The sequence below is a fragment of the Sander vitreus genome, chromosome 22, assembly GCF_031162955.1.
Source record: "Sander vitreus isolate 19-12246 chromosome 22, sanVit1, whole genome shotgun sequence".
Lineage (NCBI taxonomy): Eukaryota > Metazoa > Chordata > Actinopteri > Perciformes > Percidae > Sander > Sander vitreus.
Window position 1 is genome coordinate 4,482,254 of NC_135876.1, and position 18,944 is coordinate 4,501,197.

The 18,944-nt window shown below is 41.1% G+C and overlaps 1 protein-coding gene across 3 annotated transcripts in view; it reads right to left on the bottom strand.

The window, feature by feature from the left end:
* The window catches only part of snx7 (sorting nexin 7), a 72,494-nt gene that overhangs the window by 46,752 nt on the left and 6,798 nt on the right, over positions 1 to 18,944 (bottom strand). For all 3 annotated transcript variants that reach the window (XM_078280175.1, XM_078280174.1, XM_078280176.1), the window contains exons 2-3: positions 1,835 to 2,029; positions 29 to 139 (exon numbers count right to left, since the gene is read on the bottom strand). In XM_078280175.1, coding sequence (XP_078136301.1) covers positions 29 to 139; positions 1,835 to 2,029 — 306 coding nt within the window. The remainder of the gene's footprint in view (positions 1 to 28; positions 140 to 1,834; positions 2,030 to 18,944) is intronic.

Consider the following 18,944-nt stretch of genomic DNA (forward strand, 5'->3'; position numbering starts at 1 on the left):
GCAGCTGGTGTGGTGTGCCGATACGTACGTGGACAATGAGTGTCGGGTGGTTTTCTTCCAGTCTGCTTCGGAGCCACAAGAAGTCCTGGTAGCGCCGACGCACCTCAAACTCACTGGAATCAAACTCGCTCCGCGTGGTCTAGAGAGAGAGGTTACAAATCAGGACCAAGACAACATGAAGCTTTAACCCTGGGATCTACCTGGAAGTGGCCAGGCAATGCACAGACCTGAGCACATATTCATCAGGCGTCCCAGAATCTCTTCTTGGAATTGCACTGAAAGCTAAACTACTATAGGACACTCTGACCTCAGAGTAAGAGTGAGGCCCAATCCCAATGTCCCCTAAACCCTCAGCCCTGGACCCTCAGCCCTGGACCCTCACAGACTTAACTGACGTCACCTGGTAAGTGTGAGTAGAGTGTGAGACGCTGCAAGGGCTCGAAATGGTATAAATAGGAATGGGACTGCACTTTGTGACATATCATGTTACCTTGATGGCACCAAAACATGTTACATACAATTGTGGGTTTGGAACATTTCACTTTACATTTTTTACTTTCTTCACGGCCTGAAGGGGCCGACTGCCTAAAAGCAAGTTAGGAAATTATTCCCATTCCCATCCACATGACATTTGGGCAAACGCCGGTTTACTGCGGCTCTGTGTGTGGTTTGTCTAAGACAAGGCTGCCCAATTTGGGGAACTTTGTTTTGGCCCGCCATGGAATTTGACTTGACTCATGCTTATTCTAATAATACATCCATGTTATTTTCCTCTTATTTTGAAAGTGCTGTGAAATCGTAATGACTACAAAACACACATTTTAGGCAGCTAAAAAGTACTTAATTTGTCTACATTAATCCAGTGTTTCCTCTAGAATTTTTTCAGCAGCTTATCTGCTAATGTTAGCTACCGACCGTTACCTTGAAACCATCCAGCAAATAGACGGTACAGTAGGGTGATTTAACGTCACCGCTCATTTTACACACAGTTTAACAACAAAACAAAATGCTGAGTGAACATTGAGTTTTTCATGTTGGTTTTGAGTGGTATGCACCCCCACTAACCTGGAAAGCGTTTTAAAACAGTAACGTTAATACAGCGTGTCGGAGGAATACAGCGTCTCCTGCAGCAGGGAGTCAGAGGCAGAGGGCTAACGTTAGCTTCTTGTCTCACCTGGGGTCTGATAAACAGTAAATTCATCAACTTCAGTGTCCACAATGCTATTTTCTAATAAACTGTAGCCGTCATATTTCACGGAACCCGTGTGAGTGCGGATTTCATGTTGTGGCTTTCGTCGCGGTTTGTCACTTTGCCTAAGATTGAGTGACAAGTAGTACTCGCCCTGTTGTTTTTGGTTGCCATGACTTCGCAAGTGATGACGTCCTGTCACTGTTCCAGTTGCAGGGGAGAGAGAGCAGATGACAGTTCGCTTGAGTTCAGTAGAGCACACGGTTCTGCAGAGTCGTGTAATTACGACTTTATGACTTTTCATAAACAGCTGAAGGAGCGGTGGTGCGCGGTGTGTACATAGCGGAAACCCTGTTGTGCGTCTGCCCTGTTTAAATTATAAAAAAATTAAGTTTTATTTATGGAGAATTCCAAGAACTATGGTATTCTTTCCCTCTCGCGCTCTCCATCACGCAGCGTGCATGTACCTTACGTCACTAACTTTTGAATCAGCCAGTCAAGATGGAGTGATTGAGTCAGTGGCACACTGATAAAAGAAAAGTTTCTAAGACAGCTGGAGCCTAATGTTGAAAACCTTTTGAAAAACAAAGACAGGCTTCATGTATCCCACTGATGATGCATACATATACGGTAGGAGCTCCGCACCTTGGTCACCACTCTGTACATGATGAAGGTTTCGATGGCAGTGACATGGCTCTCTGGGTTATCAACGCTGACGAAAATGTCTCTGGCGTTGGCATCCTGCTCCTCCTCCTCCTCCTCCTCCTCCTCCAGTCTGTACTGGTTGACCATGGAGCTGGGAGAGTTGGGCATGGGACTTCCATCAACCAGGGACGTGTTCTGCACCAATGAGACAACGTCACTGTTAGCACACTGATATCTTTACAGAAAACGCCATTCTGTCAATATTCATGCAAACAACAGAGTACAACACCATGAAAGTCTGAGACTGTTGTCTTAAAGTGTTCCTGTTCTTCCCGTCTGTATGACAGCAGGCTGAGGGGAAATGACACAAAGTGGAAGTTATTGTAAAACTCTCAAAAGATTTGGCGCTTTGGAGAAAAGATCATTCGGGGCTCGAACCCCAGAAGCCACCCCCAACCCCACCCCTGGCGGTCTAGACCTACTCTGTAATTTGAAAGTTTCCTGAGATAACTTATGTTATGATTTGACACGGAATTAAATGTAAAGGAATTGAATTTGCACAAAATAATGGCTGCACAGGTAATCTGGGGGTCCCTTTAACAGCCGGTAATCTAGCCTTGAGTATGCATTTAGTTGTTAGATATCGTTCTTGTTGCTGTACCTTTGTACAGAAGCAACAGCCTGATGAAAACCGTATCACCGGAGTTATTAAACTCGAGCAGAGATTATCCAGAGACATCACTCAGGAAAGAGGTTGAACATACTCATGAATGACAAACGGCAGAAGAAAGAGCAGCGTCTTTACTGCATCTGATTGATCTCACAAAAAACTTTTTTGTCATCCCGTCTGTCTGATAATACCTGTCTAAAACGCTCCGTTGTAGAGTTGTCTCTTTAAAAAAAATTAATCCGCCCTGATTGGTCAGTGTTTCCATGCTCTGCTATTGCTGCCTCTGTACAGTCTGTTGCGGAGTATATAGCAGGACTTTGTAACATGAAAAAAAACAGATATAGGCTAGGCTTCTAAACCAAATACTAAAAAAGTGTAGCCATTCAAATAGCTGTTTATAGCTATTCCAAATGGCTACACTGGTGGGGCATACAGCTCTTTTGTTTTTGGAAGTTCTAAACAAATTTATTTCATATATATATATATATATATATATATATATATATATATATATATATATATATATATATATATATAAAAACTTAGCACAATAAGTAAGGAAATTTGTGTTTGGTAGATTATTTCTCTGTGGTAACAATGCTTTTTGCAATAAATCTTATAAGCCTATTTAGTTCTGTTCTTAAACTAGATTAAGAAATGTTCTGCACTTTGTGTCAGGAGCTAGTTTTCACAGTGCGACATTGCACAGACAAAATACATTTATAGGAAATACATTTTATCACATGTTCAACAATGCTTTAAGCGTGTGCATCATAGGGACAATTTGGGCTCTTTAATTTTTCAATCATGTTGGCTGTGCTAAAGCATATAGCCTAGCATACATTTTGAGTTGTTTTTTTTCTCCAAAATGTGGAATTTCAACCTCAGCTCTATAATAATAAAAAATAAACTGTGTAGCCAAAATACAGACACTCAGACCCTAAAAGGACAGAAATGTCCCAGCGAAACCCATTAAAACTGCAATTTTCGATCCCACGGCCATTACAGCATAAAATCATACATTCTGTTATTTAAGGCTTTCAATCCGTTTTCCCTATACACTATTTCCCTGGTTTCCTACTGCTGTATTATGGAGCAGTGCAGTGTTTGATGCGATGTTGTTGCTAATCACTGACACATCCCAGACTGTGAAAAACAAAACAAAACCCTCTAGCATTTAGTATATAGAAAATAATTCATTTTTTGTTTTCATAACAGTGACATGATGGTAACAAACTGGCACATGGTCATAGGGCATAAAGGGTTAAAATTCTGTAAATTATCAATATTTGGTAGTGATGATCAGGGCTGAAGTTGGTTAAAAGATTTAACCCAGTTTAAGTGGAAAATATTACTTTATCATTGTATTGACACAGACATTTTTGTCCTCGAAGGTAACAAGAGGGAGGTTTATTAAGGGTTAAATAGGAAAAGCACTCAGAAAACAAAGACTGATGTTACACCTTGTTAACAACACACTTTCAGTAACTTTCACTGGGATTCACTGTATCACAATGTGGGGAATTGGCAAATCGGCACCCTCCTTGCAGCTGCAGGCGCCCTGCTTGCACCCCCTACTTTCACAATGAAATGGACTAGTCCGTAACGGTATGGGCCCGGCGCGAAAGATAAACACACGGTGACAGGAGAACTCGGAAGTACACACCTTTTTATGGCAATGGTCTAAACGCGAAAATGTAACAAAGTTACCCAAGCGGCTCAGATAAAAGAAAAAAGCGAAAAGACATGTTTTCGGCAGTAGCAGGACCTTCATCAGCTTCCGTGGCTGATGATAGTGGTGGTGTCGGTAGCAGTGGCACTGGCATGCACAGTGAGGAGGAGACTCAGGAGGAGAGAGACAGAGATGAGGGAGTGAGGCTAGAACCTGCGGTAAGCACAACTCCCACTTTGCCCCTTGATAAAACTGAGCAAAAAAATTGAGTGGTGGACTAAACACTACAACAATAAAAGACGTAGGCATTCTTTACTGTATGATTGATTAGTAGCCTATGTAAACGTTGCACATCATGCAAACTTTCTTAACGAGAATTGTAGCTTTTCTATCTGCTTAGGCAGACAAAAAGTCATGATAGACCTCTTCAAATTAAAACACAGGACCTCTTGAAATGATTAAATATATATATATATATATATATATATATATATATATATATATATATATATATATATATATAATTCAATGTAGAACCGCCCCTGGTCTGCGTGTTTGTTTGAAATGGTGAAATAAATGGGTGAAATTGAGATTAGTCCACTTTGAAGACCAATGAAGATGTGTGTGCTACCTTTTTACGTATAAGTATTAAAGGTGCTGTAGGTAGGATTGTGAAGATCCAGGATTTAGCCAAACAATTTGAACATCGACAACTTCTCAGTCCCTCCCCCCTTTCTGCTATAGAGCTCAACAGTCCCGCCCACAGCGGGTTCCGGAAGTAAAAATACAATGCAATTTCTCCATTGACATTTGCAGTATAAGCCATAAAATCGTAACCGTCGATGGTAGACTTAAAATCAGCTTGCCTACATGACTAAGCGATTGTATATGCTCATATAGGCGCCAAAAATCATGGGGCACTAACCTTGTTTAGAGATAAATGTCTTTTATTCGCGATGTCTTGGGTAAGTACTCCATTACCCACAATCCTGAACAATCCCACAGTGATGACTGATTGGTGGAACTCTTGCTGGTGAGGAGGGGGGGGTGTCAGTACCCGATCTCTGCTGCCTGCACGATCCATCACGAGGATTTACGACACTGCACGAATCACGATCTGTGTGTCACGCTTCTGACGTTAGCCTCTGCCGGGAAGCTAACGTTAGTTTAGCTAACAGCTAATTCGGCTAACCGCTGGCTGACAGCTTGATTCAGTCTAAAATAACGTTAACTCAAACTTAACACTGGGTAAAGCCGTCTACAGTTGACTTAACAGCCGTTATATATGTTAACGGTTATTTTCAGGTTTATTTTGAGGGTCTTTTAAAGTTATTACATGCTGTCTCAGCTAGCGGTTAGCCGAATTAGCTGTTAGCTAAACTAACGTTAGCTTCCTTTGTTCAGTGGTGCGCGGTGGTTTATGGGATGAGTAGTTCCTTCGCTCTGATATGACGATAGGTACACAGTCTTGTACCTTTGACTTTTTGGGGATTTTCTGTTCGTTTTTTTTCTCGAAATGATACGTTGTATGTTTATGAGTCACGTCCCATCTGGTTAGCCTAAGGCATGTTCAATAACTCTTTATAGACGGATTTTCCCAGACGTCAATGGGAGAAATGAATGGGAAATTTACTTCCGGAACCCAAGGTCTCTCAGAGGAGGGGCGGGACTGTTGTGCTCTATAGCCCAAAACAGTCTCCTAAGCCCCTCCCCCCACGAGGGAGAATGAATGCGTGTGCATGAGCAGTGATTGACACGCAGTTAGACATCCCCACTGGCCCTGATTGGTGCATCTGAACAGGAAGCTGTGGACTTTTGCAAATCGCACTACAGGCTGTAGGTGGTGCCAGAGGAGCCAGATGTTTTATTTTTTATTACCTGCTTCATGTAGTTCTACTCGAACATAGGGTCAGTTTCAGCAAATATGACAGAAAGTTAAGTTTTATAACACCTTTAAATGGAGCAGCTCAGTGCTGTTTCTCAACCTAACCCTAATCTCGCATTGCCAGACCTTCCTCCGCAGCGCTTTAAACCAATCTAAATCGTCTTGGGCGCCCCGGTAGATCTGCAAAATAGCCTCGGGAAGGAACTTGTTTTGGTGGACATGTGTACGTTCAAAAGTTGTCTTAGTCGTGCGAGAGAAAACTCAGATTGGACAGATAGTCTAGCTAGCCGTCTGGATTTACCCTGCAGAGATCTGAGGAGCAGTTAACCATAGTCCTCAGAAATCCACCGGAGGTTAGAACGCCAACACAAAGAAAGAGGAAGGGGAACGGACATCCCACCAAAAAGAAGGACATCCGGCAGAATTTCCGGCAGCACCGGAGCAATCCCGGAAGTGGAACGTTGTGGGTAAAGACTAGCCTGGTAAAGACTATAGCATGAACTGTGAGCTGTGGTGTGTCAGTTTGTCCTTAACCCTTGGGTTGTCTTCCTGTAGACCATGCAAGGTTTTGTTTTTCTGGGTTAAAATTTAAAATTAAAACGTATTTTTTGTCAAGTTTTTTTTGTTTTTTTTTTTTTTTTAAATTCGACATCGCTTTCCCCAACATTTTTGTCATTTTTTTCCGACATAATTGTCACTTTTTTCCCCAAGTTTTTTGTCACCTTTCCCAATATTTTTGTCGATCTTTTCTGCGCTTGAGATTTTTGTTGTTTTTATTCCACACATTTTTGAAGCTTTTTCCGACATTTTTGTCACTTTATTCAATGTTCTTTTATCCATTTTTTTTCTTCAAATGCTACAAAATCGAATAAAACACCCAAATTCAATGAAAGTAGTGAACTGATCATTTATTTTACTTGTGAAGAGTGTTGTATATGGCAGTGGTTCCCAACCTGGGGTCCGGGGACCCCTCAGGGGGGGCGGCAAAGATCACAGGGGGTGCGCCTGTGATCTTTATCTGGTTTGAGGTAAAAAAGAAAATATTTGCACATGTTAAACAAATGATGATAATACACTAGAATATATAATGTATACAAAAGTCTGTATAAAATGTATTTTTGTTCTCGCTTAAAATTGTAGGCAGTGTACTTAGTAGGCCAAACCTCCGGGACCTCTTAACCTGTGACCCTTGCGGTCATCAGGTCAGCTGCTAGCCATCATCCTCGTTTTTCCTGCCGCCACAGCATCACTATTTTATGAATGAAACATGGCAGAGAAACGTAAAAGTGCTGATAACTCCTCTGTATCAAAAAAGAAAGTAAGGCTCTATCTCGAGAGTTACCTCAACTTCGGTTTCGGGGGGGGGGGCTCAACTTTTCTTAGACATAAGTAGGTGGGGCGCCAAGGAAAAAAAGTTGGGAACCAATGGTATATGGAACCATCCACGTTATTTTCTTTTGAAAATTTGGTTGAAAGAAAACCCACATTTCTCATATCGAAACTTCTTAAAAATGAGTCAAATTTGACCCAAGGACAACAGGAGGGTTAAGATTTTGATACGTTGTAATGACACAATTTAATAAACTTTCTAAACAATAGTTTAAATAGTTTCAATTTGCACAAGCGCCAGCAGCTCCACACAGAGAGGTCCACAGACTTTCAGACTGCTCTGGTATCAGACTGCTACTCTGTGTCCTCTCGGCTTGGATCTGTTAAAGACATTTCAGCAGTCACGTGACATTCTTTCCACGACCACAAATGGGCTTCAACTCCTCAATCGTGGTAAAAAAAACCATCATAGCAAACACTATTAAAGCTCTAAATCCTTTGAGTTGCAGTGTTACTGTACCTGGATTTCCTGTCTCACACACATCTGAGGTGTTGGACCCAGCATGTAAATCTGTGGTTTAAATTTCAGCCTCATAAACTGCCAAGAACAATGGATCTATGTTCTGACACATGGAAAGTACTAGGGAATAACTGTATTTGTACCATGGTCTGGGTGAATACTCATCCGACTGGCTGGAGGGTTTCCATAAAAAAGTGTTATAGGACACCTACTAAAGCATGTGTCAAACTGAAAGTCCGCGGGCCAAATCCGGCCCCTTGCAGATTTAGATCCGACCCGTATGGACTATAAATACCTCCCGTTGCCAAACGTGGAAAAGTCGTAGGCTATCTAAGGTCCATCCTATTTACCGGTGCAGTTTCCATTGCATAAGAACCTTAGGGGATGGGAATGATTGTTCTAGGTATTAGTATTATTATAGGTGTAACCAGGGAACCGCTGTCCATTAATTCCTGACAATGGACTCCTCTTCGGGCATTGACCCTTACTTATTTACTGCATTTTGCATCTATCTGTGAAGCAAATTCACACACAGTAGGTCACACTGTCTCTGAGTCCTTTTTTTCTCCGTGTACTTCCTCCTGAGACATGCAGGCACAACAGTGGTTTCTGTGCCCTGGGGACTGACTGACAGGCTGAGGTTGTAAGGCAAGGCAACTTTATTTCTACAGCACCTTTCAGCAACAAGGCAATTCAATTCCATTCCTTTGCACTTAAAGTGCCCATATTATGAAAAAAACACTTTTTCTGGGATTTGGGGTGTTATTTTGTGTCTCTGGTGCTTCCATACACATACAAACTTGGAAAAAAAAACATCCATGCAGTTTTAAATAAGATACAGTTTTCTGAATGTCCTCTGCCTTCAGTCTCCGGGTGAGCTGTTCAAAATCTGCACGGCTTTCTACGTAACTAGCCGAAACATTTGAATATTCCCACCCATCACCCCTTCCCATCAGAGCATACCTAATGTCTCCACCATCTATAGGCTCCACCCACTAGGAAGCTACAGCAGTAACTTTTCTGATGTCCTCCATGTTGTTACCGATTCGGAAGCACCATGTCGAAGCACCACGGAAACTGTTCTGTTGTTGGCTGTAAAGAGGAGCATAAAACACTCCATCGCGTCCCAGCCGCAGAGGACAGAAGAGCGGCATGGATTGAATTCATTTTTGAAGGCAATGTCCCTACTACAGTTGGCAAAAAACTGTTGGTGTGTGCTAACCACTTTGAGACTGACTGTTTCTCCAACTTCGGTCAGTACAAGGCAGGATTAGCCAGGAAACTATTTCTAAAAGAGGGCGCAATTCCAACTTTGCATGGAATACCTGCAGACGAGGGACATATACTCTAAATTCTATACAATTTATTTTGTACAATAGGGTGAACTTGTGTGTGTTGTAGCAGTCTTTTGCCATTGAAAACGAGGTAGCTAACCGCTAGCATTAGCTTCTAGTTAGTTTGTAGTGTGGTTTCTCCTGCAAAGTCATTGACCAGCTACGGTAACTTTGGAAGTTATGCATTTGTAAAAGATTCCCATACTGTAATATGTTACGCACAGTCCAGTGCGAAACAAGTGTGTGTGTGGTCAAGAGCGGCGGAGTGGGACAAAAAAAAATCTACCGGGAAGTTTAATAGACTATCGGGCCGCCGTACAAGTTGAGCAGAGGCTGCACAGTTAAACCAGCGGGCAGCGGCGCGGCCGCGGCACACAAGGCCGCCGGATGGTGTTACTAAGAACTTGCAATGTATAACTATTATCAGACCGGCCCTCGCGGCCTCAAAACACTACCAGCCCACCGGGAAAAGTCCTGAGTCTCTCCGCCTCTGTAGATTACAAGTTTGGTCGTCAAAGGTTAGCAAGCTGCTACCATTTTGGTACACCACAAGTTAGCTACAGTAGCTGCTAGCTCGCCTAGAATCCAAACAGTATATTAGCTACGTTTCTGAACTTGCATATTGTTTAGCATCAAATTCATGTCCAAGGGAGTTTTAGAATTGTACAAAGATTTAGCTGTCTTTATTTTGCAATTCTACAGGAACTAACCAAGAAGTGTTTTGCCAAACTAACCAAGTAGCTAGCTAGTGTTTTGCCACATAATACGAGGTAACGCTAGCTTCTAGCAATTAGCATGGTGTCTACATACAAACCCGGAGACTCGGGAAGTTTCGGGAATTTGCGAAAATAATGAGTTTGGAAATGTTTTTTTAAACGGGAATATGTTAGCGTTGTCCAGGGCAAAACAAGTGTATGGTTGAGACTGCTAGCTACATCACAGCACAATTTACACTCGAAGCCAACCATTCTGTATAATGAGTTTATTATCCTGGAGTGTATTTTAGTGATACTTTTTTGCTTGATGTATCTGTTGGCATAATAATACATGTAAGATGAAGTCGATGGCATTTCTCTATTTTATATAGGCCAGTGCATCATTACAGTTACCAGCTACAAAAGATATCGGCTGCCAGACTGAGCCCCCTAAAAGACAGAGTGTTGGCACACAACTCTCTTCTAGGACTCTTCGTCCACATTACAAAAGTGAAGGTTTGTAGTTTTATAGATTGCACATTGCTTTTGATCAAGTGTTACAATGAGCAGTTGCAGCCGTTAGTGCTTGAATTTATACTATGACAGTGCTGTCATGTTTTACTCCTAAGAATGCCTTTTTATCATAGAAAATATACTTTTGTTACAGCTGTCCAGGTTTCTGTGTCCTGCACGGACTTTGGTACGTCCACTGATCCCTTCATAGCCCCACTCCCTTGTCTAAGCTCAACACCCATAAAGCGACCGTCTAAGAGACCTCGTCTGGAGGAGGAGGACCCTTTCGAGGGGAGCTCAATTATTTCTTCTCAAGGGCCAGACGTAACCTATGACCCTGCAGACTCAGTCTCAACTTTGACAGTCAACAGTCATGTCGTGAGTAACAGAAATGTCTTTGTCTAAATGTAGATAATCAGTTTTCAGTCTGTTTGCTGAAACGGATATTGTGTATTTCAGCAGTCTGCTAAATTTTGCTTTCGTGAAAGTGTTTGGTTATTGCTGAAACAGTTTTCCCCTCCCCCCCAGAGATGCTGCTTTCACTTCCACACAGGCGATTAGAAAGTACATAGTGTATGAGACCTGTCTGATGGAGCTGTTTGAGGTGTGTGCTATGTGCAAGCGTGCATGCCTTGTAAAAACCAAAAGGCTTGGGACATTTTTATCAGTGGAACAGCTTTGCAAGTACTGTAAGTATTCCCGAAGTTGGAAAAGCCAGCCTCTTCTGGATAATACACCAGCTGGGAATGTACAGCTTTCTGCTGCAGTGTACATCAGCGGAGCCTCGTTCTTCAAACTTCAAAGGGTAAATGAAGAATGAGTAAATAATAGCTTGCTCCATAATTGTATATGGCATATGTTTAATATTATAAAAACCTGTTGTCGTTTTTGTCTACCATCAGGTGTTCAAGGCAATGCGTCTGCAGATATTTCTGTATGACACGTTCCGTCGGCATGCCAGAATGTTTGTGGAACCAGCTATAGTACACACATGGAAAAATACGCAGGAGGTGATGCTGCAGCAGCTAAGCCAAGATAACAAAGTCATACTCGGTGGTGACATGAGGGCTGACTCTCCAGGTATATTTTTGCATATGTTTGATTGTAAATGAATAGATTAGAATAGATAGACTATTATAAACACATACCCCAGACTTCAATACAAGATTGTGACAATGTTTTCACAGGCCACTGTGCAAAATATGGTAGCTATACCATGATGGACCTCAACACCAACACTATTGTCGATCTCCAGTTGGTTCAGGTGGGCAGGACAAATGAAATTTGACTGTTTTCTTTTTATTGTTATAAATGTTGCCAATGCCACACATTTTAAATATGGATCCATACTTATGCTTTTTTTGACAGAGCAATGAGGTTGGTGGGAGCTCACACATGGAGAAAGAGGGCCTGAAGAGGAGCCTGTCAATGCTGGGTGCACAACGTGTAACCATCGATTGCATCGTCACCGACCGCCACCCACAAATTCAGAAATTCCTGAGGGATGAAAACATCACACAATTCTACGATGTCTGGCACATGGAGAAAGGTACATTTCCTTTTGTTGCAAGGGAGGGGAAATTGCATAAATATTTGCTGAATGTATTGGTGGGCTACCTTGTAGGCCTATACCTGGCGAGTCTACACATAAAGCTTCATGACAACACATTCATATTGGACTAACTTTTGAAAAAAATATATTTATTCTTATTTTTAGGACTTTCAAAGAAAATGGATAAAATAAGCAAAAAAAAGTACTGTCAAAAAGTAAAGAGGTGGATACCAGCCATCAGAAACCACATCTATTGTACAGCTGCATCATCCAAAACGGGGCCGGAGAGAGTGGCTAAATGGACCTCCCTCTTGAACCATGTCCGGGATGTTCATACACATGAGGACCCCCTCTTCCCAAAATGCCTCCATGCAATTCGAAAAACAAGGGACAAGAGTAAATGGCTCTCAGTAGGTTTGTTTCAATCAACTGGTTTGATTATATTTATTAGCTGCAATTATGGTTATTACCTATGATATGATGTACTATATCATGTTTTTGTCTTGCAGGAACTCCTGCGTTCTACAACCTGGAAAAGGAGCTGACCAAAAAGACTGTCCTGAAGGACATTGCCAAACTCAGTCCCCACTACCAGACGTCCTCTTTGGAGGCGTTCCATAGTGTCATCCTGAGGTTCGCTCCAAAAAACGTGGTGTATCCATATCTGGGAATGCTGTGCAGGTAAATTAAACGGTTTACTTTTTGAGAACATTTGCCTATTTCTTGCAATTGTTTTCATGTTTGATTTTCTTTTTTCTGTCCAAGACTCTACCTGGCTGCACTGCATTATAATGAGAATGCTGATCGAGGACAAGCCACCACATCATCAGGGGATCCTCGTTTCAAACTGAGCTTTCCAAAATCCAGGAAGGGAGAGTGCAGAGCCAGACCAGTGAAGACAGAGGCAACATTCCGTAACTTAATTTTTTATTTACTCAAATACATAAACATTTACATTGTACATGACACAAAGTACTGCAACCATACTTTCAACACAATAAAAGTGCTCATTATGCTTTTTCCCTTTCCATTATTGTTACACATCTTTTTATACAATATTTAGGGTTACAAAGTCCACCCCAAAGGCACTTACCATCTCTAACAGAAAACACTGTTCACAAACAGCTCTATTGTAGTCCAGCCTTTATTTCAGAGACAAACATGGTCACTTTGTGACACATGTTATAATGCTCGCCTAGCTGCTAGCGTAGCACGCCCTCATACTCTGCTTCTGACTGGCTAGTAGTCCTTACCTAGGTACTGTCAGCTGCAGCCGTCTTGTAACCTATTTTGCATAACATAAGGTAAGTATCTGCAGTGGCATATTGTCTGCAATCATATATTGCAAACATAAGTGTAGGAAAGATCATATTACCTGTGGCACCTCCTGGCAGCATATGTTCTCAGGCTCTGATGGCATTGTTGCACAATTGCCACATGTGCACCTAAAAAAACATACAAAAAAAGAGTCATGCATGTATAAAGTTAAAGAAATAAGAAACCTGGTATTTGCAACCAATAATAGCTAGCTATCTTGTGCTTTTCTCAGCCTGAGGTAAATAGGTGAATGGTCAGTAGTGCTATGCTTTCTCAAGTTTACAATGCAAACACATCTGGATGAAAATGTGGTACCTTGAAACTTACAACACATAACTTCACGTTTTGTGAACAAGAAGCAAAATCTAGTTTACTTATAACTATTGTGTGAATACAAATTCAATAAGTTTAATAAATAATTGCGTAGCTTCTAGAGATAGACAATAGCTTCTGGCCTGGCACTAGCTAGCTAGACTACCTTTGTGGGTCTACAACACTGACTAATATCTAAGTTTAAAAAAAAACAAAGTCATTTTTTGACTAACCATTCAGAAACGTCCTGCTGAATTCTCAGAGTCTCAGGTTCTGCAGGAGACTCCCCTCCTTCTTCAGGATCCGATTCTGGTTCAAACATGTATGGTTGAACCATGGATGTAGGATCCCAAGTTGCTGCTGCCATGTCCGCCATACTTTATAACTTTCTCTGATGTTCGCGCATGCGCAGATGACGTTAGACCGTTACTACTACACTCTCCCCGTTACCATGGTAACAGTTACTGAGTGGGGCGTGGGAAAATGTGGAGCAGCTCATAAATATGCAATGAGCAGCAGAAAACAGCACACCTTGAAAGGCACTGAAACAGAGGGTAATAGAGGGAGGTAAGAATCTTGTCCTACAAGCTATTTCCAGCAAACAAGTTCAGAAACATGTTTTCTGGAACTCATAGACCTATTTTAACTTGTCGAAAAGCACTCATAATATGGGCACTTTAAGTTAGTTCTCCATTAGTTCAATGTTGACAACAGGGCAGTCACCAAGTTTATTGTTAAAGTTTTGTGTCATTATGCAGTTTGCACTAAAAAGTCTTTGTTGTTTACATTCCTTTGCATTTTAGTTAGTTCAGTTATTACAGTTCGGATTGATACCATTCTGAGTATCTGACTGGCACACCCCTATCCAAAAGCACAACCAGTTTTATTGTTACTCTGAGTGAGCAGTGTTACCAGAATTTTTTAATTTTGACAACTGTTTTGATTCACAAGGTGGAAAATAAAAGTTTCGCGTTTAATGTATTTTTGTTGATGTTGAAATGGATTTTAAGACAGCAAAGCAAATATAGGCTACTCTTTTTGCACTTGCTCTGTTTACGTTTTTATTGTTGTATTCCTCCTGAAAGTGACTTTATTTTGGCTTCGGGTTGCACTACAAATTAATTTTACTTGAACAGTGCAGTGTTAAACAATTTTAATAAACAGAGATTTGAACCTTATTGAAATTTGTTTTGTGTAAATTGTGATTGGGAAAATAATCACTAATTGAAAAATGAATCGTTAGATTAATCGAAAAATGAATCGATAGATTAGTCGACTAATCGAAAAAATAATCGCAAGATTAATCGTTTAAAAAATAATCATTTGGGACAGCCCTAGTAATATGACATAAGTGTTGTCTTTTCCTGGTTTTAAAGGCTACATTACAGTAAAGTGATTTTCTCAACCTACCAGACTGTTCTAGCTGTTCTATTATTTGCCTTTACATCTAAAATATCATTGTGTTAATATTTTGTGAAAGCACCAATAGTCAACACTACAATATCGACATCGATGTATTTGGTCAAAATTATCGTGATATCTGATAATCTCCATATCGCCCAACACTAGTGCAGTGTTAGGTCAGGAGTTCGAAGGCCAGAAAAAATAGTTTCTAGACCAGAAAAAACTTCACGCATGCGCTAAATGCATCCGCCACCAGCCTGAATTCAATCAGGTGGTCAAGGGGGATGTGTATATAGATGCTCCGACACTATTGTTTATAGATGAACTTTAAGAACTCCTCATACACATTGGCTCAAAGCAATGGTTCAACAATTTAGGAAATTTCCAGAACAAAGTTAGATGCGAGGATTGCTACCACTCTGTCCATTAAATCTATGGCTCAGCATAAATACTGGAAATAGGGGAACAGCTAGCCTGGCTCTGTATGTTGTTCGTTTAATCTGTACAAAAACCCAAGTGTAAAAAAGGTTGGCTACTGGTCCCGGAATACAGTGAGCCCACAGAAATGGAATGAGAGCCGAATAGTCATTCCCATTCAAATCAACATAGCAGCATGGTCAGAGCGGTGGCCATTTTTGCTGTGTAATGTTGCCATTGCAAAGAACTCTGACCGTTGGAGCGGGCTAACTCATTCTATTTTTTATGGTCAATGCACGGTGGTGAGCTGCTATTTCTTTCATTTCCCTTCAACTAGTCAAATGACCACGGAAAACAGTCCAATGTCCGTTCTACTCCCATTCTATTTCTAGGAGTGAGCCCAGCGTTTTTGTCACAACAGAGTATATTTGTCTTCCGTAGAATCGCTGGGTTTCAATGACTCTGACACATTTTTATCATTTCCAAAATGTTTGTTCTTTTTTTTTTTTTTACTCTGCTGGTCTCTGGCACACAAGATGTCCTGGCCCCTCTACCAAATGGTATAACAGAAATGATATGTTTATGATAATTAAGAAATGTTGTCCATCAGAGAGCACCGACCAGTATAATCGTACATCATAGTTATAACTATAATGATTGCATCCTTCATGCTTTCATTGCATGGAAATACACAATTGGACACATTTTAAGGAGCACACAATTTTCATTCCAGAAGACTGACTTTCAGCAAGTTCTCAACAGTAATGCACCAAAGTGTATCTTTGACTACTAACTGCGGGAGCCATCTGGGCCCTGTGGGCGCATTTTTAAATTCACCAACCTATCCAGATGGTGTGTGGGGTAAGAATTTGATTGAGGCTAAATACGCTCAGTAAAACGATTGGATTGGATTAATCCCCAATTAGTCCGCACGCGCGCACACACACACACACACAAGCACACGCACACACACACACAAACACGCACACGCACACGTAAAACTGTTGCCTCAACAAGATTCCAAGATTATGAACATTTCAAGCAATCGATACTAAAGAGGTCAGCAGCGACAGCACAAACTTTACTCGAAGATTGATCATGCATTTTATATGAAGAAGAAACATCTCCAGCGATTGATTTGGACTCAAGTTACTGGAAAGCGTTTGGGGCGTTTGAGTTACATGATTTCAACAGAGGCTAGAAACCGGTTTGCTGAAAACAATAAATACTATGAACAGACTGAGTGAAAAGGAGTGAAACCGGAACTTCCAGTTTTTAGACAGCAGAGATAACAGGTGACAGATTGGGAAAATAACTTCAGATGAGAACATTTGATGTATTCTACGATGACGAAAGTACCCATGCTGCTGCACTTTTAACTTTTTTTTCTTTGCTCACAAAGTTACTCTGACTCTTTACGTCCTGGTCGCAAAACACTGTTCTCGTGATGCGTTCGTTTTCTTCATTTATGGCCATAAACTCTGCCATGTTGGGGTTGAGATAGAATCAGAGGTCGAGGTTTTCCTAAGTATAAGACCAAGATGAGGAAGAAACCTTTAAATACATCAACCTTAAGGAGAGTACTTAGAAGTGTTTTGTGCACAAGCAAGAAGCAGCCCTTCTAGCAAATTTGCTTCCTGGATTCCGTCCCCTGACAAGTTATTATGGAACCCACGCAACTTCTAGGCAAGACCCGCCCTTCAATAGCATTCACAGGCTACTATTGGCCAGGCGTCCATGCTTACGCAAGGTAACGGAACCCGATTTGTTCAGGTCCTATCCCCTGACCAGTTGGCTATCCTAAACCTTAAGTACTCGAGGTCAATGCCTAACCCCAACCAATCGGGCTGCTTCGTAGGGCGGGACTTGCCTAGAAGTTACGTGAATCACAACACAGGACCTTCACCCAGGAGACCGGGGATTGTGTCCCACGTGTCAGGATTCCTAAACCAACGGTCCCGTTGTTCTTTTCCTAAACACAAACCATATCTATTATATATATATATATATCTATATATATATATATATATATATATATATATATATATATATATCTATATATATATATATATATATATATATATATATAAAATAACAAGCAATATTAAAAATATCCAGTTTATTCCCATTAATTCCCATGGAAAGTTTCCAACTTCGAAAATTCCTGGAATTTTGCAACCCTACGTGGGATCCATAATAACGCTCCCCTGACTACTTCTTCTGTCTTTTGACACATCCAGTGTGTGCTATGTTCATCAAATGGTGCAATGCTTTGCAACTTTGGACAGTGTGTTGCACTGTTCACTTTATTATATATTTTTTTAAATGTTCAATGTCCAATATTAGATGCATGCGCAAAAGACCAATAACAAGGACGACACATGCTGTTGTATGGAAGTAAACATGGAGGCCACTGAAGTCAGCGTTTACGGTTTCATTTCTAAGTCTATGTGCAGTTAATAGAAGCCAGCGAAAATTGGGGAGCAGATGGTAACGAGGACGAGGAGAAAGAGAGCCACATTTTTTTCCATGACATGTCAGTGATGGCTGCTGCTTCTGTACGGAGGTGGGTGTGGATGAGGAGTTGGGAGCCGGGAGTGGTCGGATGATATGACTTCTGCCAGAGCAGAACTGTAACGAATGTGTAAAATTTGCATGAATTTCAATGACTGTTCAGACTGAGGTTGCATTGCAAAATATCCAATCTGTATCTGATTTAGGAGCACGTATATGAAAGTGACCAAAATCAGAATTGAAAAGATCAGATTGCATGGGATTTGTGCTGTTCACACTGTTCTGAAAAAATAAAAAAACAGATCCAAGTCATGTAGAGCAAGAAAAAAAAAACATTTGTGAAACTTTTGCCAGAAGTCTGAACGCGGCGTAGGCTGCCAGTATGCTTAGTTTTCGGTTATTTTAATAGTTACGGAAACTCCCTTCTCCCACACCTTTCCGCCAGCGTTTAGGGGGGCTGTGCCCGAACCATTTCTGTAACTTTATGTAACTTCACACCCACCTCACTCAGTGATTGGCCCGCTGCATGGAGATGAGAAAGGAGCCTCTCTAGCTCTCTGTTTCCTTTCTTCACACTACTATTACTGACACTTTCCATGTGAATAATTGAGTGCAAAACCCAGGAGAGAATGTCTGAGAAAGTGTGCCATTATCTCCATATTCAAACAATAGATAAATACGTGGACAGATGACACATCCTTCAAACTTTTTTTCAAGACTAACTGTACGTACACACTGCCGCCAACTTGAGCTGCAAAGAAGCTCTGACCGCCCTGTCAAGGACGCTTGTCAAAAAGATATTTGGCAATTTGCTGATTTTCTGTGTCTGTGTTTTATTTTACAGATAACTGATGAAGTGAATTGTTCAAAAGTGCCCTACCTGGCTCCAATACAACTCTGTTAGCAGTCTGCAATGCTTGCAATAAACTGTTAGCATGTTTAGACTTCAGGAAGATGTTGGTTTTTATGCAGGGTT